This window comes from Artemia sp. Qi Xiang Cuo, chromosome 14 (genome assembly GCF_049724085.1).
Source record: "Artemia sp. Qi Xiang Cuo chromosome 14, ASM4972408v1, whole genome shotgun sequence".
Classification (NCBI taxonomy): Eukaryota; Metazoa; Arthropoda; class Branchiopoda; order Anostraca; family Artemiidae; genus Artemia; species Artemia sp. Qi Xiang Cuo.
In genome coordinates, this window is record NC_142807.1 from 25863336 (window position 1) to 25889780 (window position 26445).

The 26445-nt window shown below is 34.5% G+C and overlaps 1 protein-coding gene across 3 annotated transcripts in view; it reads right to left on the reverse strand.

The window, feature by feature from the left end:
* LOC148944308 (putative ATP-dependent RNA helicase DDX43) overlaps window positions 1–26445 on the reverse strand; it is a 61824-nt gene that overhangs the window by 21631 nt on the left and 13748 nt on the right. For all 3 annotated transcript variants that reach the window (XM_089099772.1, XM_089099773.1, XM_089099771.1), the window contains exons 3-8: window positions 24157–24527; window positions 17930–18298; window positions 12409–12663; window positions 9687–9856; window positions 3012–3232; window positions 1837–2002 (exon numbers count right to left, since the gene is read on the reverse strand). In XM_089099772.1, the coding sequence (XP_088955898.1) occupies window positions 1837–2002; window positions 3012–3232; window positions 9687–9856; window positions 12409–12663; window positions 17930–18298; window positions 24157–24527 (1552 nt within the window). The remainder of the gene's footprint in view (window positions 1–1836; window positions 2003–3011; window positions 3233–9686; window positions 9857–12408; window positions 12664–17929; window positions 18299–24156; window positions 24528–26445) is intronic.

Sequence of the window (26445 nt, forward strand, 5' to 3'; positions counted from 1 at the left end):
TCTACCACCAGCACTATTTTGCTTAGCAGGAGTTGCATAGCAAGTGAAATTATCTCTGTTTTCACAAACCTAACAGGTGTGGCCGACATTCTTGCATAACACATAGAACATACTAGCTGTGCACGCGTTTGAACGATCAGATACGTGATTGGCAGAGCCACATCGGCCACAAATAGCCCTTAATTGGCAATTCACTGCTAGGTGATCTACCTCGTGACACTTAAAGCATCGTCAGGGAAGGAAGAAAAATTCCATGAACAGGCTGACGTTCATAACCAACGCGCAGTTATTCTTTTAGAAAAAAGTCAAGGTTACTACGATTCCTCAATTACACTTTAAACGTGCGGGAAGTGCCACACGGACTTATCTTTGTGCTTTTGGGGATTAGTTACTGAAGGCCAGAAAGGTCTAAGGATTTGGGGCTTGTTTAACAACGGCTGCGAAGACTAGTTTTTGATAGATGCACTTATAGACGGCTGAGCGGCTTTCACACTCTCAACTATTTAATCAGCTGCTGATTTAGAGTGAACAACAATTTTCCAGTCGATAATCGATCGCTAAGACCCGTAATATCATTTGAAGCTTCTTTGCATATACTGTCAATAAACCATTTGTGGTTATGGGGATCCCTGATATCTTGTGGACAATTTTTTAGCACTACAGCATAAGATGGCTTTACGCTTTATGAATTGTAAGTAGCAGAGGTTGAGACTTTGTAAATCCAAATGTAAATCATAATCCGAATCCGTGAGACAAAATAGGGTATCCATACCAAAACCACATATAAAGTTCGTGATCATTTTATATAAACCTACAGAGCTTGGGATAAGAAATACTCGCTTGGTTTTAGGCTTCAGGTACGACTGTTTTCAGAGCTAAACTTTAGTGATTGACTGGGATTTACCAGATATAGGAAATTAAATAGGTAGGTAACAACTGACCAGGGTTTCAATTCTTAGTTCACTTGATTATCCAGTTTCGCTTGCTCTGGATCAATTTTTATGATGAATCACTAAATAACATTTTTTGTTTCAAGGGCAGCCCCATAAATGATAAACCACATTTTTCAAACACAAAACAAATTTTCTTCAGGTCTAATAACTGGCTTTATTTAATTTTGAATCAATACCATTGTATTTCTTACCAACTTTTTATTATTTTTTTTTTTTACTTTCAGCAATTTTATATGGCTTCATTATTATTTACATAAAAAATAATTAATTTACCAGTTTGAACAAAAAACACAAAATACTCAGCCAATCAAAACGACATAAAAAAAACCTTGAGATTTGCCAATAAAAGGAAAGTGAAATTAAAGGGAGATATTTTTAAATTTTGTTTGGACAATAGAAAGATATGGTGACCCCCTTGTGCACCATTTTATTTGTCAATTTGACCATTAATTTTATAGCATGCCATTCTCATTATATCTCACTGTGTTGACCTTGAAGCTGAAGCAGCTACTTTGGATAATTGTTGTTGCGATTTTTGTAGCTCCTTACACCGTTAAATTCTTCTTTTTTTCAATACTGAAATGCTCATATTAGCTTAAAGCTACTTTAGTGAATAACCACATTCTATTCAATAACACAGCTCGTATTTAGCCCTAGAGAGAGCAAAAATGACACAGGATGAGAAAAAAGGAGAGGAAATCTTCATTTATTGGTCTTTATACTTTTAGTTTTTTTGTTCTTTCTCCGTTTATTTTTCTTAAATCGAAAATGAGCCACAGAAACCAGACCAAAATAATTTCTATTCATCATGCATCTGCAACAACCCCTTCCGAATATTTTAAGAAACTCTGAACTTCGATTAAAACCCCAAAAATATGATTACCTTTGAATTCCTCTATAGTTGTACTTCTTTGCTTCTTTTTCAATTTGTTGTGCAAGCTCACGAGTAGGAGCCAAAACTAAGGCTGTTGGGCCAACTCGTTCCTTTCTGGGAATAGTTTGATGCTCAATATGTATGAATGCTGGCAAAAGGAATGCCAACGTTTTGCCTGAAATAAATAGATTACCCGTTGTTACACCAAAAATATCAATGAATTCCTCATTGAAGCCAAACAGTCAGGTGGCTCATCAGCATTCTAGACCAGGGTGCAATAATAATATGTAGGATATGGGATTTGGGGGCAATTAAATTAGGAATACTATCTAAATTCATTTGCCCCAAAACCTGTATTCCGCATTTTATACATCACATTTACCCATCATATTACACATAATTATTTAATATTCGATGGCTAAACTAGTTCCGTCATCTTCGTATAATTTATTTTGACAGTATTTACTGGAAAATGTATTCAAGATATTTCATAAAACACCTTTCCCAACTATTTTTAAGAATACATTTTCTAGGCAAAAATGTGAAAATACTGTTTCTGGGAATTATCCCTTCTGACATAGAAAGTTAACAATCAATTAAGTGACGCTCAAATCCCACAAAATACAAAATTGGGCTTAATCAATTTATAGCTTTGAACACCTCATATTTAAATATATTTTTGAATCAACAATATTCAGATAGCAGAAGGTGTTATCCCAACTAGTTATTTATCCTTAAATGCAATCTATAATATGTCTATCCCCGCACTACTTAAATTATCTGACCGTTTAAAGCATATAAGAGCCGTTTTGGTGGGGACAATTTTACAATATTATTTATCTAAAGTACTAATTTTCTTCAATGCTATTTTATTAAAATCTTGAATCTTATGTTCTGTTAAGCTACCTTTTTTTGCATTGTATAACAAAATTTTCTCCTTAATAAATTTACTAGGTATTACTCTGCATTTCACGGGAACATTTGACAGCTCTCTTCATTTTTCTAAAAATTGAACAATTTCGACATTCCAACCGTTTTAGTTACATAAATCTTTTTTACATTAGTATTTTTCTAATGTAAATTAGAAAAATACCCTAATTTCTAATAGGGATATTAGAAATACCCTAAGGATATTTCTAATATCCCTAAACTATATCCCTCCCCCTAAAAATCTGATCTTTTACCTGTTCCTGTTTGAGCAATACCAATCATATCGTTCCCTTGCAGCAAAATAGGCCAAGATTGACATTGTATTGGACTAGGGGTCGTGAATCCTTGTTTCTTGATTTCGTCAAGAATTTCTGGAAACTTTCGGAATGCTTGTTGAAATGTTAGAACAGGATTGGGTATCGGCCTTGGGTCATTCTCGTTATGATGTTTTACTTTTATGTCAAAGTTTTCCTTCCTGAAAGCATAATATACCGCAAACTCATTAAAAAAACACATAGTTACAATATAAAGCTAAAGTTACAATCTATAGACGCTTTTTAGTAAAAAACAGAAGAAAACTGCTCATATTAAAGAGCTGGTTTTCGATTTTTTCTGATGGAGAAAATTTCTAGAAAAAATTTAATTCAGCAAGATTCAGCGAAAAAGAAGTCAATGACGATGCGCCACCTAAGATTCGTAAAATCAGGAAATTACTCTTGCTGAAGAATGAAAATTGAAAGATTTTACTATGCAATCCTTGGAAAGGCATTAAAAAAAAGTTTATTTGAATTAAACAGAGAATCATGTTATACTATAGTTATATCTCAGCGAAGAAATATCGTTGTATGTAGGTTCTACGCCAAATAAGTTTCATTTTTTTGCTTTTAAAGGTAGGCCAACTTCCTAAAGTTTACAGATTATGAAGCTTTAGTCATAATAATTCTGAGGTGCACAAAAATAGTAAAAAACGAATTCATCTAGACTCAAAGAGGAGCTTGAAGGTGCTGACTGAAGGGCTTGGATCACTTCAATAGATTCAAAGCTTTTAAAGAGTAATTTTGAGATTTTTTTCCGTAGGTAAGCAATAATAGTAACAACTATTCTACAAAAACTTGACAAACCGAGTCTCTTTTGAGAAGCATTATTTAAAAAAAATCTATATAAAGTCAAACTAATTTTTCACAAAGATAGCCTTTCATGCGGCTTAAAAATAAAATTTAATTTTTTTATATTTAGCCAAAGATATTATTACAAAAAACGTTTAAAACTTCGGATAACCCCATGAGAATTTCGTGTTTTATTAGGAGGCCCGGAACGTAGATAGGCAAATTGAATCAATCAACTTCTTTAGATTGGTTGATGTAGCTGGCGATACAAAGTATAAGAGGTTGACTTCTGGTGGTTCAGCTGATGGTCAAAACCTCCCGCTAGTATTTACAGTACCTCCCACCGTTGCAAGATAGAAGTATTTTTAAGATACCAATTCCCTTTTCTGAACTTCAAAGTGAAACTAAAAATAGCAATTCAATTAGTAATGTTTCAAATTATTAGGTCAAATTTATTGCAAGTTGAATATCTGTTTTGTTTTTTGTTGTACTTTTAAAGTGCATGTATTTTCTAGAGGAATATTTCGAGATGTTTGGAAAACCTAATTTTGCATAACAATGTGATGGTAGGAATATTAATAACTACCATTTCCTTACTATTCCTTCCTTACTATTTCCATTTCCTTACTATTCCTTCCATCTAAAACCCATAAGGAGATACTGAAATCTAAGGTCCTCTCTTTTTTCAGTAAATTAAAATTTTTGATCAAATATTAGTTTAGTTTGGAGCAAATAAATCAACGAAGCGAGCTATTGCTCCTATATTACTTGATAGCAATTATCCCCTAGACAGACAAAAACAAATAATATCTAACATTATACATGAAAGCCTGCTCCAAAATATATTATAAATTTAATTAATTTCGGAAGACATTTTCAAGATGTAAAGGTTTGAATATCCTTTACTCTTACGTTATTAATGGGAGTATTAGGGTAAAATTTGATGGTTTCAAGACAACTTTTAAGGCCTTTGATAATAATGGTGCTCCCCAAGGGTCAGAATCGGGTCCCATTTTGTATTTAGTTTATATTAATGACTTTCAAAGTTGTTTTCAAGGGTATGTTGGTATTTTTTCATACTTGCGGATGATAGAGCCGTAATTTTTGGCTGAAAAACCCCACACAGAGTGCTGCCGAATATGAAAGCGGTGTTTTTTTCATAAATGGCTTCCTTATAATAATCTTAAACTTAATTTTAGTAAATCCAATTTGTTTTCTTCAGACAAAAATTGCTTATATATGGGTGCAAGCAAATCCAAGTAAATCAATACGAACTAAGAAGGATGCATTCATACTGTTACTTTAATCCCCTTTTATCGTTTCAAATCCATGTTGACCACCCACGGTTAAAAATCGCGCAAAATATTTCCTACATTGCTTATTTGAAATATTTTGTTTTTCAATTTTTAATTTTAAAGAATTAAGTCACTAAGGCTAGGAATAAGTGAAGATGAAAAGGTGCCATTGGGTAGTGAAAAGATTGATCAGGTGGGCAGCTTCACTTGACTTGGTAGTATTATTAGTAAAGATGGTGGGAGCAGTGAAGATGTTAAAAGTAGAACAGCCAAGGCTCAGGGCCTTTTTTCACAGTTAAAAAAAAGTTTGTAAGAATAGGAAGATAAGTCTGCAAACCAAGATTAGACTATTAAAAGCTACAGTGATGACAGTGGTCAAATATGGCTCTGAAGCATGGAAGCTCCGAAAAGCGGATGAAGATTTGCTAGATGTTTTCCAGAGAAATTGCTTAAGGATTGTTCTGGGCACCCGGCTGACTGACCGTATTTCAAACAATAGGCTACACGAAAAATGTGGTTCAATACTGATCTCTAGGGCTATAATGAAAGAAAGGTTGAGGTGGCAAGGGCACGTTGTGCGGATGAAGGATGACAGATTGCCGAAGATTGTTCTTTTCGGCCAACCGTCTAGGGCTAACCAGAAAGCAGGTCGTCCCCGTCTGGGGTGGGAGGACGTCATAAAGAAAGCTTTAAAGGAAATGGGAACTTCGTGGGCGGGTGTAAAAAGGGAGGCTTTGAATAGATTAGGGTGAAGGAGGAGCGTGCGTAGCTGTGTTGGCCTCAGGCGGCTTGGTGCTGCGGTGAGTTGTTAGTATACCAATCCTTAGTGGCATTATATCTAAATTGCAGCTCTACTATTTACGTAGTGTTTTCACGCAAGTCAAAAAGGCCTATCACATTGGTTGACAGGTCCGTAAGCATGTACCCTTGAAGTAGCCTAGAATTGGTAGGTATTCTGACCAATATGAACCAATATGACGAGCTGTTAGATATCTAATTATCTCACTAAAGTTCTCTGAATTTACTGAATTTGCTCTATACTTTAAGCTGTATTAGAAAAAGTTCTATATTCACTATTTCACTTTTCTCATTGAAAATCAGGTTCCCATTTTTACCATCTAAATTGAAATACAAATCAGAATTTACAGAAAATAAGCATACAAGTCACTGGCACAGACTTGAGACTAGTAAAACAGTTTAAAAGATATATTGCAAATTTGAGTAATATACGAGTAGCCTACTATATAGCAGTTCCTGAGGTGGAAACTCCTTCCCTTAAAATTAAAGAAAAAAGTTAATAATACCCGCAGAATATGTAATTACAATGGACGACCTCTAGATGGCAGAAAGAAATGCAGAACGATGATCATATTCAGATTGTAGAAAACACATAGAGCTGATATAGTATCTCTTGCTGGCATTTATTATTTTTTACTACTAATGTTAGGTGTATTATTATTTTTTTTTTTTTACTTGGGCTTTACATCGGACAAAACATGAAAGAAACATTTATGCCAAAAGGCCGTAATAGGTATATTTACCTAGTTTTGAAACTGGTCAGTGTTATGAATATTAAAAATAGCCGTAGCTGTTTTAGTTAAAACAAATATTTAAACAACAGAATAATCTGATTCCTCCAGAAATATTCGGTTGGAACTAAGGAAACTTAAGCATTCGTTTGAAATCCAGATATTCATGAAACAAAATGAAACTTCTTTTGAAGTTTTCCAGTTGAGTGATTTATCCCTTCACTATGAACGACAGTCGTAAATTTCAATATGTACATAAGCGAGTAAGTTTATTTTGTTAGTTGTTTCGCTTATTTGAATGTTGTTAGATGCTAGATTGTTAGATGAACATCCTGTTAAATGTTGTCAATTTAGTGCCAAACAAGTGATTTAATCAAGAAACTAATTGCGGAAACAAACCCTTTCTGATGTATTTATTATTTTTACACCATAAATTCCAATTATTATCCATTGGCAGATCTCGTCTGCGGAATCGCTGGCGTCATCTGGGGGAGAGAGGGGGCAATTAACCACCTTGGAACATTTAGTCTCCTTGATTTTGAAAAACACTTTTTGGGAGGAATCTTGATTGTAAATGGCTTTTTTGGTAATTCCATTTAAGAACTTGGAAAACCGAAACTATTTGATCTGTGTCTTCTAGCTGAAAAAAAAGATACAAAACTGGTGTTGTATATGACTCAGTTTATGTGATTATGCAGGCAAAAAATATTACCAATTTTTTTTTTAATTCTGACCAAGAATCTAAAAAAGATAAACACAGCTTATTATTGTTTAGTTTTTTCTGCCCTTTTTTGTTCTTTTCAATGACCTTGTGTTGAAAAACGGATGGTTATATGTAACGTGAAGCTTTATAAGCAATACGTTTTAGATTAAGTCCATAATCGTACACAAGCCGGTATATCTTTGCCCACAACACATATAGACTACGAAAAAGTAAACCACTTCATCTATTCGCATTTCTTCATCTAACAGAAAACGTTTGGGTTAGTATGATTAACCGACCAATCATAAAAGGAATTTGTAAAAGAAAGATGAAAAGAATTTGAAAAAAAAACTGAAAGAATTTGTAAAATAAAGATGAAAAGAATGTGAAAAAAAAGATGAAAGAATTTGTAAAATAAAGATGAAAAGAATTTGAAAAGAAAAAAAATGAAAAAAATTGTTCACATTTGATTTCACTCTGTATGCAATATCACTTGTATATATACTATGTATACAGAAAATGCCAGTTTTGTGCCTTAATTAAATAAAAAAAAAAGTTTTTTTAACTGAAAGTAAGGAGCGACATTAAAACTTAAAAGGAACAGAAATTATTCCGTATATGAAAGGGGCTGTCCCTCCTCAAAGCCTCGCTCTTTACGCTAAAGTTTTTTATTGTTTAAAAAAAAGCGAAGCGTTGAGGAGGGGACAGCCCCTTTCATATACGGAATAATTTCTGTTCGTTTTAAATTTTAACATCGTTCCTTACTTTCAGCGAAAAAAACTTGTTTTTTTTATTTAATTTTTGAACGTTTTTGAATTGATGCAGGTTTTGATTTTGGCTCACCATACATGAATAATTAAAATAAAATTTGCATATTAATTTTACTTTTATTTGGTTAAATGGCCCTCACGAAACTTGTTTAATTTTATATACGAACGCTTTCATTAGTAATAGACATACGTAACTTACGAATTAATTTACCTAACGACCTTCTACCTTCATATATTTCAATACGTATATTAGGGGGCTCGCCTACTAGTCAATATCTCGCTATTTAAGCTAAAGTTCAAATTTTGTTCCAATTCTTTAAAAATGACCCCTTAATCACAAAGGCCGTTATTTAGAATAAAAAGCTCTTATGAGACTACTAAAAAATCTTTGGCTTAAAAAGCGAGGTACTGACTAGGGGGTGAACCCAATCATACACGTAATATTTTTTGTTCGTTTTAAGTTTTGATGTTACTCCTTATTTTCAGTTGGAAAACTTGTTTGTTTTAATATTTAATTTCTGATATTTTTTTTAAATAATGCTGTGAAATTCGGCGCCCCCTTCAGAGCAGTTTCCCTTCCACCATGAAAACTTCCTTCATGGAAAGATCCTCCCACATAACCCCCACTCACCCAGCCCCCTAATACCTGAAACAATCCCCCTGAAAACGTCTGTATACTTCCTAATAACCAATACTATATGCTAACATAGGGCAAAGTTCATAACTTTCAGCCATCCCCCCGGGAACTTCGGGGGATTAAGGCATCCTAAAGCACATATTTATCATATTTTCAACCATGCTGAACAAAACGGCTATCTCAAAATTTTGATCAGGTGACTTTGGTAAAAAAATGAGCGTGGGAGGGGGCCTAGTTGCCCTCCATTTTTTTGGTCATTTAAAAAGGGCACTAGAAATTTTAATTTCAGATCTGATGAGTCCTCCCACGGTATTCTAGGACCACTGGGTCGATACGATCACCCCTGAAAAAAAAAAAAAAAAAAAAAAAAAAAAAAAAAAAAACGCATTCGTGATCTTTCTTCTGGCAAAAATGCAAATTTCCACATTTTTGTAGATAGCAGCTTGAAACCTGTACAGTAGGGTTCTCTGATACGCTGAATATGATTGTGTGATTTTCATCAAGGTTCTATAACTTTTAGGGGTCTTTCTCCCTTTTTTCGAAAATCAGCCAAATTTTCTAAGGCGCATAACTTTTGATGGGCATAACTAAACTTGATGAAAGTTATATATTTTAATTCAGCATTGAAATCTGATTCTTTTGATGTATCAATTGGTATCAAAAACCCGTTTTCTATAGTTTCGCTTACCATTGAGCCGGGTCGCTCCTTACTTACAGTTCGTTAACACGAACTGTTTGACAGTAGAACAACTGTTCTCAAACTCTTCTGTTTCATCACTTACAAGCTAATTACAGCCTTCTTAAGGCTCTAAAGTTAGTTCCTAGCAAGCATTCTCTGCAATCTGGTCATTAGCTTAAGACTGAAATACATAGAAATAACTAAACCTACCTGAAGGCTGCAACGTCAGCAGGATTGGCTTCGGCAACTTCTTGTTCTTCAAAATAGAAATCTTTTTTAAGGGCGGGGAGGGACGCCCACTTACGTCGTGTCATCTCTTCACTTTGTTTGGCAATACCTGCCCAGTCAATCACTTCAAAGTTATCACTTTCGGCGTTATCCTATGACAAAAAAAAAAAAAAAAAAAAAAAATCAGAAAACTTATCAGTAAAATTAGCTTCCAGAAAGTGGTTTTTCAGGGTTATGAGGTGTTCTTGGACGGTACATAGCCAAATGGTGGTAATTACCAAACCTGAATCAGTCCAAATTACCCTTTAGCCTATATATTTAGGCTTTACCTTAATCTGTCAAATTTGAAACGGAAAAGCAGAAGAAGCCATTTATTTTCAACGCAAAAATACCTCAAATCAATTCCAAATGATTTGCACGTACTTAAGTAACTAACTTACTGTTACCCTTACCGAGTAGTCACACCTTGGAGTAGCCTGAAATAAATAGAAAATTTTTCCACATATTGTGTTTTAGCTTATCTGTCTGATGTTATTATTGTTTTGTAGCCTTATACGAAGATGGCAAGGTAGAATAACGCTAACATTTGCAGCTAAGCATTGAAGGCTAAATGTTAAATTTCTTAAGAAAATTTTTTAGTTTAGTTATCTACAGTTTTATTTACAGTTATCTACAGTTTAGTTATCTACAATTTAGTTTAATTTGTATTTAGTTTGTAAATGTTAAATTTCTTAAGAAAAATTTGTAGTTTAGTTACGTCATACTTTGTTACTTTTTTCTTTGAAAATTGAGCTGCTATTCTTCAAGTTAATTTAGAAAATATTTTTCGAGGGAAGAAAAGAACAATATTAAAACCAAAAGCAAGCATAAACAAAGCGATTTAATAAGTCCTACTGCAGAACGCGAGTCAGAACTTGGCTTGTTTTTGCAACGAGTCATGACTTCCCTTGTTTTTGCTCCAAGTCAGTCTGCGACATGGACTTCAGTAATTTTTGCAATGAGATTGAGAAACCTTGAATGATATCGGTTCAAACAAAGTTCACAATGTTGTAATAGTGGAGGGGAGGAGGGGTCAATCCGTTGTAATAAACTGTAATAAGTCCCAAACAACTGTTTTCAAGAACTGAGTCGACAAAGAATGAAAAGAGCTTTTCAAGAAGTACTAAAGCGACAACTGCTCTTTTAGCGGCACTAGAAATGAAAGTCAAATCGACAAGTAACATCAATAGATCTGATAAGGAGCCAATTTACCTCAGATGCTAATTCAGGAAGTAAAATAATTCCCTGTTACATTTCCAATTGATAGCAACTAATCAAATCTAAAAACACTGCTGTGATTTTAAATTGAGAATCGTGACACTCTGGAATGTCGAAAAAAGGTATCTAATAAATTTTGCTAGGAAAATCAGCTTTATACGACAAAAAATTGGTTAACATAAACAGCCTTTGGTAGAATAAAATCTATGTTTTATAGTTAAATTAATGTCACACGATTGAAAATATTGAAGATTGCTAATTGTTTAAGCACGATGGTAAAACTATTCTACCTGAAAGGGTGAATTTAAAACATTTTATGTTTCGTCTTATTTTCAAGCATAACATAGTAATTGTAACAAGTGGGAAAATTTCTAACAATCTACTTGTATTTTCGCTGATTAAAACCGTTGGCATTCTAAAAGTCTCCACTGGCGAAATTTATTGAAGAAGATTTTGGTCCAACAGAAATTAATTTTGTAAAGGATTTCGCAGCGTCATTAAGAGAGTCAAAGTAGAGATTTTACAAAACCTAGAGGCCTAACAAAACTTTTCGGGCTTCTATTTTTCTCCTCGTATTTATAAATTTGAAGCGACTTTATTAATTATCAGTTATTTTCCCTATGCGGGGATGGGGTGAGGGGTAGATGATCTTGATTTTATGAGTTAATTTTATACGATGTTTACATTCTTGTACGATTTTTCTTTCAGGGAAACTTTATTTTAACGAAGAACCAAGAAAGACAAGACGAGCTGACAATATACGGGAAAAAATTTTAAACTAGAAATGAGGCAAGTTATAAACAAAATGAAAATTAATTTTCAAAGGCAATTGTTGCCTTTAAATAAGAATAATTATTCCAAGACCTAGCTCGTCTGCGGCCATTCAAAAGCGATATGATGGTATTTTGAGAAACTGACTTATTTCCCATTTTCCTGAGCCGAGCATGCTGAAAGAGATTGCCCGCTCTTTTTTATAACATGTCACTTTGATATTTTATAAATTTGTCATATCAAATTTGTCATTTGACATTTTCAAAGTTTTTTTTCAAAATTTGTCATTCATCCTCATTTCCTTTTTTAGAATTACGTAATAATGAAACTTTCGATATCATAATAGACTTGTGCATAATAGAGAAGTACTTAACTAAAAATCCTCTCTGCAGAGACAACGTGCCGTTACTAACAATCAAATACCTTATGGTAATTTTTCTTTCTTCCCAGGCCCGGTAAAAGCCTTTTTGATGCAAAAGCTTTCGAATTGTCAAAGCTGAGCTTTCCAGTTAAGATTGAAATTATCTGCGCAAACCATTATATAAAGACTAGTCAATGCAAATATTCTTTGAGATACTCACATCTAAACAGCCATGTCCAAGATTGAGTGCCCTCCTCCCTTCTTTACTGTAGATACTCAATATCAGTTGTGAGAAGAAAAGGCCAAAAAACTTACCTCAATATTTAGATTTTGCATATTTTTCTGCGCGTCAAAAGGCTCAACAATCTCCATAACTAATCGCTTAGCTTCTTCAATATTGCTACCCGATATTGAGATTACCGACTCATATTCATCACTTTCTTCTTTGAGAATTTGGATTCGACAGCCCGATTTATCCTGAAGTTCACGAATCTTGGCGCCACCTCTTCCAATAACTCTGGCAACAAAGCTCGCGTCGATTCTGATTTTTTCACTCGACCCCGAGGAATCCTATAGTAAATTTCCAAGAAAGAAACAAACAAATGTATAGCATCTATGTACAGGCGATGGGAAAGGATGTTCCCACACAAATCTTCTCAGGGGAAATCTTTACGACAAACGTAAAATTCAGCGATGACACAATAAATAAAAGTTGAGTGAAACGTATGTAAAATACGGACATTCACGACGAGAATAACCGCTATGCCCTTTCCTCCTATATATTCGTCCTGACTGAATATTCAAAAAAACTTTTAAAACGAAATATTCAAGGTTATTATGACAGAATTTATGAAATATCAGCGACGGATTTTTAAGCAACGAAAATTCAAAAAAAAAAAAAAAAAAAAAAAAAAAAACTTTTGATTCTGCGCTGGCAGAACAACTTTATGTTAAACCAATTTGTTGTGTTTAAAGAGGCTATTTTACACAATGGGGAAGAGGCCATATAAATGAAATATAAGCTTTACTTGAATTTGGTAATAAACAAAGGAATGAAAACCAGGACTCAGATTAAATTTATCATGATGTTTTAAAAAAGAGCCCATTACTAAAATACGAAGGAAGTCTAGATAAAATCCCTAGGTAGAGCAATCAAGAGCAGGAGGCAAATGATAAGGTGATATCAGTGCTAATAGAATGTTTTTTCCTGACAATTTTAAAAAGTATGATTTTGTTGTTTAACTCTTTTTTTATTCTAATTTTATTCGGAATTGGACAAAAGTATTCAATTTACTTCCGTATTTGTTATCTAAATTCTACTGTTATTTTGAATTGTTTTAGTTTTATGATGCCTTTTTATAAGTATGTATGTATGTATGTATTTTCCAAAAAAAGCCATCCTGCCATAGAAAAAACAAAGAACCAAAAACAGAACATAAACATAACAAAACCAACAAAAAAACACAAAAAAAACACAAATAAATTAAAAATCAAAAAGTACTTATATACGAATCTTCACGAAAATATTTATAAAGAGATACATCTTTCACGATGTATCAGCCCTTCATCAACATACTTAGCCAATTTCCTTGAAGTTATTATTACTATTAATCCTGTACTCCCTTCCATCTGCGTTCCATCTGCCAGCACTAACTAAAAACATTGGTTTATCTGATCCGCAGATTACTCGGCATTTTACCAAAAATGATAAACATCCTTATGATTTTCCCCACACATCTAAAAAGGGATTGGGTTAACATCATGACCCCTAAGGATCCTGTCCCTTTGCCCAATTTTACTCAATCCGCCTCTTAAATTCAAAATCAATTTTATTTCTTCCCCTTTCAACCCCAACTGAAAATAAACGTCTTCCCCCTACGTGTCCTTCACTGTACTATACAGACTCAGAGATCCCGAGGCCTCCTTCCAAGCCTGCCACTGCTGTATCACTTGCTCGTGTGACCTTTCTTTTATCTTATCAACCACTGTATCCGAATTCGATCTCTGACCTTTCATCCCAAAAATATGAATATCCTACTTCATCTAAAATTTTTGCTTCTTGCCGTTTTACCGTATGCCGTTTTTTAGGTTTTACATTTCAGATGCTCGCTTGTTTTTGTATTATTTCTTTTTCAAAATTTATTTTGTTTGCACTGACGACGCCTTGTTTATAATAAAGACGAAATATCAGCGACATGCTTTTCTTCTGCAAATATCATTGGCCTTAAGTCTCTAGTCCCAACTAGAGTTCAAAATATCGGTTATACATTATTCGCATATACGTTTCACTGACCTAACGTCATTAGTTTTTTTTTAATCCCTAGTAAATTCCAAGATACCAGTAATAAATTTTTCTCCTGCAATTCTCGCTTGAAGTCCGTAGTTTTCTGAAGTCTTTACCCTTTTCTGAGTTTTTAATATCTATGTTTATTCGAAATCTGTTAGTTTGAGCCCTAAATACTAATTTTCTTATTTTTAGGACCCCCCCCCAGATAACTCTGGGAACTGCGGTTTAAATTAGAGCCGAGATACAATTTGCTGCAATGAGTTGATAGCAGTAGTAGCAATTTGACTAAGTCTATACAGAGTCTAACTTAACATGTTATTCATATTCACACACATAAGCAATTACCAAAAATCATGCATTGTATTTCTACGAAATGATTGGTACATTAAGCTGAAACCTGTTTCTTTTCGATTCTTTTCCGTTGTTGATTCCTGGACTTGAATGATTATGTTTTCGAACAGTTTTTACTTGAGACTTTACTGGTAGAGTTCGAGTGTTTTTACTGGATAACCATCAAAATGAAAAAAAAAGAAAGTTAGGAGTCTGTAACTATTTAAAGGTTAAATTTTATTAGAAAACGGATCTCAATAGTATGCATATAAAATAACTTCTCTAGATCAGCTCTAGAATTAGAGGTGATCGAGTCCTCCGAGATCCATCCGAAAAATATACGTGTAAGATTTGTGTCTTATTTGCTAAATACTGATTTCAAAAAATTTAGTCTCAGCAGAAACAAGACTGCCAGAAGCAACGTGCGGTTGGCAGTTTGACTGTTTTGATCTTTTCCTAGACCCTTTTTTTCTTCTTTTTCTGCGTATTTATCTCCTTTTCCTTCTAATAATACAAACCAACAGTAATTTGGTTACATATAAAACGATAGCTTTCTTTTCTGTAATTACATCTACTGATTCTAAAAATTATTAAGGGATTTTTAATTTTTCACTAGTCTTGGTTGCGCTTTTTTGCAGTCTTTTTTAATGTTGCTCTTTTGCACCTATAACAATTTTTTTTAGTGAATGTTTTCCTTGTCTTTTCCTTATTTTTTCCTTCACATCCTTAACCAAATTCCGAAGTTTATTCATATTTTCGAAAGTTTAGTCATAACTGCCAATAATAAATATGATGTTTACAACTGGGAATTAAACGTCGTATCTCAATAGTAATTTTATTAATAAAGGTAGCAAATTGAAAAAAAAAACAGGCAAATATAATTTTCACTAGTCTTTACCCCCAAATAAAATAACAACAAAAACACTTATCTTTTTTCATACGCGCTTCTCCTATATTTCTAACAAACACAAAATGTGAAAGCCCCATTATTACTTTCCACACACTTTTAGATGAGTAGTTTCTTCGCCTGAATATCTATTTTGTAATTTAACATACAATAAAAAAAACATAATTTCTTCAGATACTTTGCAACATTGCAATAATAAACATAACCTAGTATTTGTACCATTTTGACATACTTAGCGTTTCAATTCAATTCAATTCAAACTTTTTATTTCCTCCGAACACGAAGAGTAAAAAAGAAATAAATAAAAATAATAACCGCTAATCAACAGGCCATAAAGTTATTTTAAACTATATAACAACAAATACGCAAAGGCCTTCAATCAAAATTACCACACAAATTAACACTTCATTCAATAGATAATAAATTAACACTTCACAAATTAATACTTCATTCAAAAATTAAATAAAATAAAATAAACTGAGCTTCGTGCACAGCTATATATAAATTATGAGAAAAAACATTTAATTTGGATAAAAAATTCTTTTGATTTATTACCAAAACATCAACAGGGTTTTTTATTTTATATGCATTCATTAAAAAAGTATTTGATTCATATTTAGAAAAGCGGCAAAGGAAATTAGAAAAATTAAAAAATGTGGTTTTTACATGCGCAATATTACTAATTCTAAAAAACGGGAGAAGCGATGAAAAAACTAAAATTTGAGGCAAAGCGACTGTATTATATACCCGAGCCAGGGATTTCCGAGAGAGAAGATCCCGAAGACAAATTACTGCCCCGAAACTAGACGCTATTCTACTTTTAACTGCTTTAGAAATAGAAGCACGGCATAGAGCTAAAGTTGGTCCATAAGGTACACCAAGATATAAAAAAGATTCCAAATGTTTTAAAATATTATCATAAATACGAAGAGAAATTTCTGAATTAACGAGATCATTAGCCTTAGGACCAAAAATTAAAAACTGACACTTTTCAGGGCGAAAACGAAGTCCATGCTCACTAAAACCCTTTGCTAAAAAATCTACATTTTGTTGAAATGACTGAAGCGATCGACTCAAAAGGATCAAATCATCTGCGTAAGCAATCCACGACAGAACATAACCTTTACCATAAATAAAAGTCAACTGAATTTGATCAAATAGCCCCGAAACAGTAATATTGAAAATCAAAGGAGAAATAATGCTTCCTTGTCTCAGCCCCCTACATAACTTAACATTATAATCACTAAACTGATCATTCCACTTAATACGAATACGAGAGGAGCAATACCACTTTTTTAAAATCAAAACTACTGGTAGTGGGATATTATTCTTCAGAAGTGCAGTCATAGCCAAAGAATGGATAATTGAATCATACGCCGCCGCAAAATCTAACGCAAGTGTATAAACTCTATCCCATTGCTTACAAAAGGATATTATTCTTGAAAGGAGGGTATGAGCAACATCCATGCTTAGACCCTTACGGAACCCAATTTGATTCAGGCCTTGGTTACAAGGCTCCAAATACTTTAATAAAACTAACTCAAAACTTTGCTAATCTGGCACGAAACAGTAATCGGCCTGTAATCAGAACATCGATTCGTATTCCCTCCTTTTTTTGAAAGGGGTGAAGTGGTAGCACGAGAAAAGCTAGTTGGAAGAACTCCAGAAGAAAGAATAGTAGTAAAAAGAGTAGCGAGGAGAAGGATTGCTTTGGGGGATGCCCATTTTATATGGTTTGAATGTATACCATCATGATCAAAAGAATGCTTACTTTTTAGAGCTTTAATTGCTACCGTTACATCATCAACAGAAACAGATATTTTACTATTTGGGTGGGGCTTTGTAATTTCTTCCGATAATAAAGAGTCTAGCCGTGATTCAACTGCCACATCACCGGATGAAAAAACTTGATTATAATGAGTTATCCAATCATCTAGTTTCAGAGAACTATTAAAATCTGGTGAACAATTATTATTACGACGTCTAGAATTAACCAAACTCCAAAGCTCATTCTTATCACTAGTAATCCTTGAACCAATTTCATCTTTTATAATTTCATTATGCAAACGCAACTCGGCCCGAAAATCGCGTTTAGTTAATTTCATACCATCATAAAATGGTCCAGATCGCGGTTTTCCCGCGCAATTCCAAAGGTAACAAGCTTGAGATGCATTCTTTTGGCTTTGCTTTAAAATCGGGTTAAGGTTCCAACCTAAAACACGAGATCCACGACGGAAAGAATCAGTTCTAAATGCTTTATTAGCCCCGACTTTTATAACTACGTTTGAATAAATATTATAAAAGAAACAAACCTTGGGAGCTCGCCACGGTTGATCAGGCTTCTTGAAATCATTTGAACCTTGGTTTCGATCTCCCCAACCAGAACTTGGTTCATTCCAATCATTTGCAGTAGTTTCACTAATAAACCGGTTTGCTTGCTTTGCCCCAAATCCTTCAGATGGCTCAACAATCTGCATGATCAATCGTTTAGCTTCTTCAACGCTCGTGTCCTGTCCTGATATTGATATTACTGACTCATTTCCATCACTTTCTTCTTTAAGTATCTGGATCCGACATCCTGATTTATCCTGAAGTTCACGAATCTTGGCTCCACCTCTTCCAATAACTCTAGCGACAAAACTAGACCCTATTGTGATTTTTTCAGTCGAACCAGGGGATTCCTAAAACAAAAAATTCTTTAAAAAATTGAATATTCACACCTATATAAACATTAATTGTGACAATAATGAGGAAAAGTGTTGACAGACCGAAAAAAGATGAAAGAGACGCTTTTGGTCCTAATGATTTAGATATTTATAAAAATACACTTTTCTTACAATATTCTGCTAGGATTCACTTTGGACCGCAAACCAATAACTTTAAATTTGAGTTAGAAAAACAACAATTCAAAATAAAAACAAAAAGCCAAGACCATTATAATAATAATAATTTATTTATTACCCACTATAAAAAAGAAGCAGAGTACATTAAGAACAAAAAAAAAAAAAAAAAGCAAACTCGCACACTTAACAATTATTTACATAAAACGACGTAAATTATGGTGCGCAGTAAGACAGGCAGATAACGACAGCTTTCCCGCAAGCACAGTCACTTTTTTCCGTAAATCAGGAAGGCCGAATCGCGATATTAGATACCGGTTCAGGAACCACGGAGGGAGGCACAAAAGGTACCGAGAAAATTTAAAATAATAAGTCCGGATAGAATTCAGATCTTTAGGCTTCAGAATTGGAAGAAAACCAGATAAAAAAAGGAATAGAATGATCGCAAAATAGAGAATATAACTTCCCAAGCAATTTTCTATTGTACCTCCCTCTATTTGCAACAATTTTTGAATATCCTATCTGAATTTTTTTTTTTGCATTAGAAACTGTCAGAGCCCGAAGTGTTTTGAGATTATTAGTAATGTGAAGACCAAGCCACCGAAAAGAAGAGACACAGGGAATAAAGAAACAACCACACGTAAGAGGGAGACTCGCACTCGAATTAAATGAAGTATATTCGCACTTATCAACGTTCAACATAAGCCCAGTCCGTCTGAACTGGTCTGAGATCCAGCTGACAGAATTTGAGAGCCCAGTCCTAGAACGAGTGACAAGGAGAACATCGTCCGCACAAGCAAGATACGAGACATCAATTCCATCAGAAATGAAAGTCGAAGGCAAACATGAAAGGATAGGAGCAATACATAACTTAAAAATGGTTGGAGAAAGCACACCACCTTGACAGACCCCAAGCCGAAGAAACGCCTTTGAATTTGACACTATCTATTACATTTTACTCAAAAAAAAGAGTTCGAAAATCAGTACTGTAACAAAACAACAATACTAATGTTAATAGTATTGGAAAAAGTGAATAAAGAACTTGTGAGTAAATTATACAATTAAAGTATTTTAATAGATCAAGAGCACAGATATGAAGAGGATATTTATCATTAACAGATTGCAAAAGGAGGGAAGCTAGAACACGATTTGCGTGCTGACATCCCAGCCTTTTTTGAAAGCCAAATTGGTTTTCACCAAAGTTAACATTTTCTGAAATGAAAGGGAGAAGAATATATTAAAAAATTTTGCTAAGAGTGCACGAAACAGTAATTGGTCGATAAGAACTACACTCTGACGAATTCTTTCCACGCTTCAAAACCGAGGTGACTGTGCCACAGAAAAAACTATCGGGAACCATAGAAGTAGATAAACACATCTGAAACAGTAGCTGAAGGTGATCTATCAAAGTTGGGCAAGCTACTTTTAGATGATGAGAATAAATTCCGTCTTGATCAACAGAGCTAGATTGCATGTTCTTAATAGCTTGACCCATATCAACAGTAGAAACTGGTAATACATTACTCTGAGAAATACGATTAGGCAAACCCGACTCAAGAAGGTTACTAAAAAGCTTTTCAACTTCCCGGCTCACCTTGCCGAAAATATCATTATAATACGACACCTAAGTATGAACTGCTATAGGACTTTCAGAAAAATCGCTACTAAGCTTATCCGAATTCAGAACATGAGACCACTCCTTTCTCGACACAGGAAAATCAAAACCAGATACTCTAGACTGCCGTAAACGTTTTTTATAAGCACGCTTGGTAATTTGCTTCAAATCTAAGACAACTCCTCGATTTGGCCGACCGCAAGACACCCATATTCGTAGCCAAAACTTAGCTTTATTCTTTACAACTTTTAATTTTGGGCCCAAAACCCATTCTGGTTTTCTAGTTTTAACTTTAATCTTTTCTAGTGGAACAGCAGTTGCCTCTGCTTGTTTTAACCACCGAATTATTTTATCATAATATTCATTTAGAGACTGCTTATCATTTGAGAAACGGTCAGTAACTTGAAGCAAATGGTAAGGAACTATTTAAAGAACCCAATAATGCGGACACCGTTGAAATATGAAATTCAAAATTATCTATACTCAAATTATCCCTGTAAAATCAATTAGACTTTTGTGCAAACGGCCTAGTAGAATAGAAAGCAACTACTGAAGCAGAGAACAAATTTGGGAGGTGGTCAATATCACAATAGTCTTCATGAACAAGAAAAGTTGATACATTAATATTTGGCGAGGAAACTACATGGTTAATTAGACAAACTTCCAGATTGGTGAATATATGAATAATCAAAAATTTCCTGGACTATTTTATGAGCAGAAAAAGCATCAAGGACTATATCGGATCGAACTGACTGACTTGTAATATCTGTGTTGAAGTCACCAACCACTATGAAATCATAACCAGTCGATACAAAAGAACGCAAGAATAGCCTTAAGATTTATCGAGGCTTTCATACACGCGTTTAAAGCGGAAATAGTTTTTTTGTTACACGGGAGATACACATTTATCAGCACAGTATTACCAAACCGAACCGCAAGGATGAATTTGTCACTGTGAAAACACACTGGAGAGAGCAAACTCAGGCTATTCTTAACAATCCACGCGAGGCCTTCAGAAGGTCTACCAAAAGTGACCTCAGCATTAGTTGGAAAAACGGAATGATTACAACTTCTTTTTAACACGTTAATACTAGTAGAAGTCAGGAGGTGTTCTTGAAGGCATACTATGTCAAACTGGTCACACAATTCATCAATCATATGATGCTTTAAACGAGTACCACTTATATTAAGCGAAACAATCGAAACAGGCACAATCATTTCTTCTTGACAATGATATCTCTCAGCACTTTGCATCTAAGACTAAAGGAAGCATGAATTTCACCACAATTTGAACATCTTGCATCAAGCTGGCAGGGAGAATCCTTGGTGGAAATATGAGAGCCCGCACAGGGTGCACACTTCGGAACCAAACTTGCACAATCAGCTACTCTATGGTCTGGCGAACGGCATTTTAGACAGCACCGAGGTGCCGACAGATATTCTTTCACAGATAAATATTCATATCCAAGTTTAACACCATTTTGCACAGCCTTGGCTTTTGACATGGAGTCACAAAACTCAAGCTTAACCGTGCCAGTGTCACCGAGCTGCATAGCTTCCACCACACCTGGATATGCTTGAAAGAATGAGAGGTCTAAGTCCTTCGATATTCCTCTGACTATCCCAAAAAACCGCTTAGTGATCACCTTGGATGGAGATTCTGCTAAAATCACTGAAATAGTCTTTGAATTCTTCAGCAGCAGATTTTTTTAACATTGATTAGCCATTTGTCACCTCGCAAACTCAGCTTGGTAACTGCATCATGACAGCTCACTTTATCGAGCACTTCTTTGCGTTTTATCGGGTCATTTAGTGTTTGCGGCACTTTAGAGACAACAACAGTGGTGTCAGAGTCAGTTGACGGCGTCGCACGGGCAGGCAGTGGTGTGAAGTGATTATCATACGAATCGAACTTACTTGAAACAGTCTTTAGGAAGTGTTCCATTCTGTTCAATTTCCCGTTCAAACTCGAATAAACCAAAGCAGGGATGACAGGTACATCATTTGGAGAACGAATTACAAACATCGGTAGGTCTATGTCTTCATCGTCACATTTCTTGAATATACTTAACATATCCTTCAGATGCTTCAGATTGCTTTCCAAAGCCTTCGGCCCTTATCTTCTCGGAAGCTCAGTCCCAGGTACAGCCGCATCGTAGAGTTTTTTTTTTATAGCTTCGATTACACTTGGCAAGTCCAGAAATAACTCCTTTCCAAATTTCAGTATTTCGTTTTCATTCACTCCATTATCACGGTTAAATTGCAAAAAGTTTAAAACCGGCGAAAAAACAAGTCCATTATTCATTATTCACATTACATATCATAAGAACCAGACACAAATAAGCGAAGGCAGCGTAGTTTCCTGCTACCAGATCCCCGCAGTTTAAGGGAGTAACACTCCCGGCAGGTACAACGGCCCTTGCGACAAGAAACTCCCCTCTTCTGCTCGCTTATTAGCAAAACTGAATTATAATCAGATTATCAAATCAAATTAAAAGGACAGTAAAATAATAGATGACCTTATATGAGTGAGTAAATATATCCAAATGGTAAAATAGTCCGTAAATATCAATTTATTATTTCACTTATTTCGAAACTGACGGTTATTGAAAGGCTAGATACGCAGAATGCAAGAGTGCATACATTTACAAAACAACAATGCTGCTAATATGTAAACTTAAATAATGGTAATACGAAGTATTTTGAGCCTAATTTTTTTATGGTAAAGTTGAAGGTCTTTTCATATATTGCTAAGCTACAAGAAATTATAAAAAAACATAGAATCTATGTTTTTGCACGCCTTACTCACATTGACTTAGAGAGTTATAATAAGTTCACAATAATAACAAAAGAGAAATTTAAATTTATGGATAAACTAGAATTGGGTAGAATTCAAGCTTTAAACGTCAGCCTCCACAGAGTTTAATATGTTCTTAGGGAACGAGGGATTTGCAAAGACCCCGGGATTAGACCCAATAGTGCAAATGCGGGAAATTTGAGTCGTTAGGATACTACAGCAAACAGGTTTTTTTTTATATTTGGCGTCGAAGCAACAGATTGATTCGCTAATACCCCAAAAGAAAAAAAAATGTTTTTCATCAAAAATAAATAATCCGCCTCGTGTTCTAGCTAATTCGACTAAGTCTGCACTGAAATGTACTTAAGCATGTTCTCCATACTCCCAAAAATAGGCAAACAATCCTGGATTTTGCTTTACATTAGATGTTTGGCACATCAAAATAAAATCAGCAACGCTTCTTACATTTCATTTTCTCCGTAGCTTGTACTGGTCTTGATTGATTCGGCTACGAAATGGATCAAATCGTAATTTCAACTAGGGAATTCTTTTTTCTGGAATTTTTGCAAATTCTTTACACCGATTACTATTCAGCAGTTAGCTCTGATTTTGATCTGCTTGCAATACATCTTAAAAATACAATATTATTAGATTGAAAATTCATATCTCCCACTATCTTTCAAGTCTTTTGCATATCGGTGCTGCCATGCCTGAAGGTTGCGTTGAAAGGTTGTATGTCCCACTGCTGATGAAGGTACGGAAGGTCAAAGTGAGATTGAACATACAATGTCCTGCAGATTCTCTCCTTGAGAGCAGATTAGCAAACAGTTTTTGGAAATATCTCAAAAATATGAAAATGTAAGATTCCACCTTCAGGCGTTTTTGCCTGAAGGTGCTCAGGCAATCTGCTACTGACAATCCTGCTAATTTCGCTACTGACAAACCTTGCTATTTCAAGCCATTTCCATCGCAAGTATAGTTAAGTTTTAATTAGCTAATTCATTTGCATTGGCCAGCACTTGCCAGTATTAGCTAGTTTTCATATATCTAATTAAAAAAACACGTTTTCATATAGCTAAAATGTAAATCCCACAAGACACTATGAAAGTAAATTGGTCTGCATATTGATTTAGTCAAAGGTAAAATGCGAAAGTACGGATTTTGATGAAGTTTCAAGTGCTTTATCAGCATATAAAAATAAATGAAAGCTAATTTAAAGAAGTTTGAGAGCTTTAATGTTTTAAAGGCAAATTAAGAAGACACAACAACTCGGAACAATACACATACCATAGGAGATCGTCTTTGTCGATCAGAATTTTTGAAATTATTTGAGCCAGAGTCTTGATCATCCGAACCAGGACTCGGTTCATCCCAATTGCTTCCATTAGATTCAACAGAAAACCCATTGGCTTGTTTCTGGCCATACCGTTCCCTCTGGTGACCACCTGAGCTAGTAACTTCTTCAATGAGCCTCTTTGCTTCAGAGATATCACCACCTGACAAACTTATGACCACCAAGTCTCCAGAGCTTTGCTCTTTTAAAATTTTGATTCGACATCCGGAGCTTTCTTCCAACTCTTTAATTTTTGAGCCACCGCGACCAATTATTCGGGCAACCATGCTGGATGCTACTTCGATATTTTCCCCGTCATTGCTACCTGTAAGATTCACATACTAATATTAATAAACAACAGCAATGGGGCTTTTTACAAGCGGACACTAATGCTGGTCTAATATTAATTTAAAAAAAGGTCAATAATATCGATTAAAACTAAGACATCAGCTGATTTAAAAATAAAGCATAACAAACAGGAAACGTTAATAGTTTTGTGTCTTCCATTCAAAGCCAACTTACGAATAACTAATTATTTATTACGCAATGAGCTTTATTTAAGATCCCTCTAAACGTTATAATTTTTTCGTATTTTATGTTTTTATTCATTATATTTTTAGGCATGCTGAGAAGAATTATACATGTAGATGGCAAAATATATTCTAAACACTATTAGGTTTCTTTTTTTTCACCTTGCATCCATACTGTAAATTAAATGGTTATTTTGTATTCAAGAGGCTCCATACTGATTGCTAGAATTGTGAACAGACCTCGTATTCTGCGAGAGGCAACGTTCTGAGTAATTTATTAAAAAAAATAGCTTGTAGTTCTTTTTTCCTGAAAAAAGGGTCAAGCTGAGTAGAACCAAGGTTAAAAAACAAAAAGCCACGGTGAAAGGAGAGCCATTGGGGAGCCAGATTTCACTTTTATTCTCCAATTTTTCCAGATTCGAACCGTTATGAGCCGGAACCCGAAAAAGACCCCATTAGAAAGTTTTGTAAACAAATATCACGGCTCCGAACCCATCCCCCCCATATAGACCCCGAAGCCGCGCTAATACGCCACTATTTTTTTCTCTCTTTTTTTCTTATCGATATCGACCTCCGGGCTGCAACCATCATCCCGGCTAATCTGTTCCTTAAAGATAACAACTGTCATCTTGGGCTCGCCATGTACATTGGTTCGTAGGAAGAAGAAGAAGAATTTTTTCTTAAAACAAAAATTCTACCTTCCACTTTGTCCTGCAGCCCCATCATCACTAACTGGCGTCCACTGGATTTATCTGTACTGCTAGTAAGTGTAATTTAAGGTAATATAAAGCAGTTAAAAACCTATAGATTGGCCTACACTCACCAGGCTCTTCACTGTCTACTCAAATTGCTGCTATATATCATAACCAACCATCTTCTCCAGAAAATAATGAAAAATTACTACAGCTGCTGCTTAATAAGCATAGACTGCATATAAAAATCTTTAAAAAAAGGGGGAGGGTCTTAATTTACCTGGTATGGATTGGTCTTTCCAGAACATAGTATGCATTTTAATTTTTTTTTTTTTTACAAAATTCTTAGTGTTGGCATGATGCTTACCTGTTCCAGTATGTAAGAGAATCAACAAGGGGATGTAGAGGTCATTGTGCCTCTGTTTTAGATCTGTTTGATGATAATCACAATAAAACAAAGGCTATGTTTTTTCCTTAGAAATTTGTGCACCAATAGGTAAAAGCAACCACGCTAGTATGCTACTTTGTTTTCCACAATTGCAGATGTACCAGTTGTTGAGCAAACTACAGTCTGGTTTGAATATTGCAAAGGCGATTATGTTTCATTGAGAAATTTGATTGATAATGTAGGACTAATTGAACAGCATCAAAGAAGCAACATTGATGTGAATAAAAAGTTTATCTTTATTAAAAATATTTTATTAGAAGTTTGTCAGCAATTTGTGCTGCAGCATACACTATTGTTGGGTAGAAAAAGCACGGAGCTTTGCTTAGGTGAGTTCTAGATGCTATAAAGGAAAACAAAAAAGCAATACTATTAAGACTGAATATTCTTCCCAAAAAAAGTGGGTCATTTGAAAGTTATGCAAGAGCATCTAATAAAATTATGAAACTAATTTGTGAAGATTGAAACAAGACTGGAAAGTTCAACTTTAGCCAATATCCAAAGCGTGACTGGAAATATGTAAAAGATATCAGTTACTTGGTCTTTATGATCAGTATTTAATCCTGCTGAAATGAA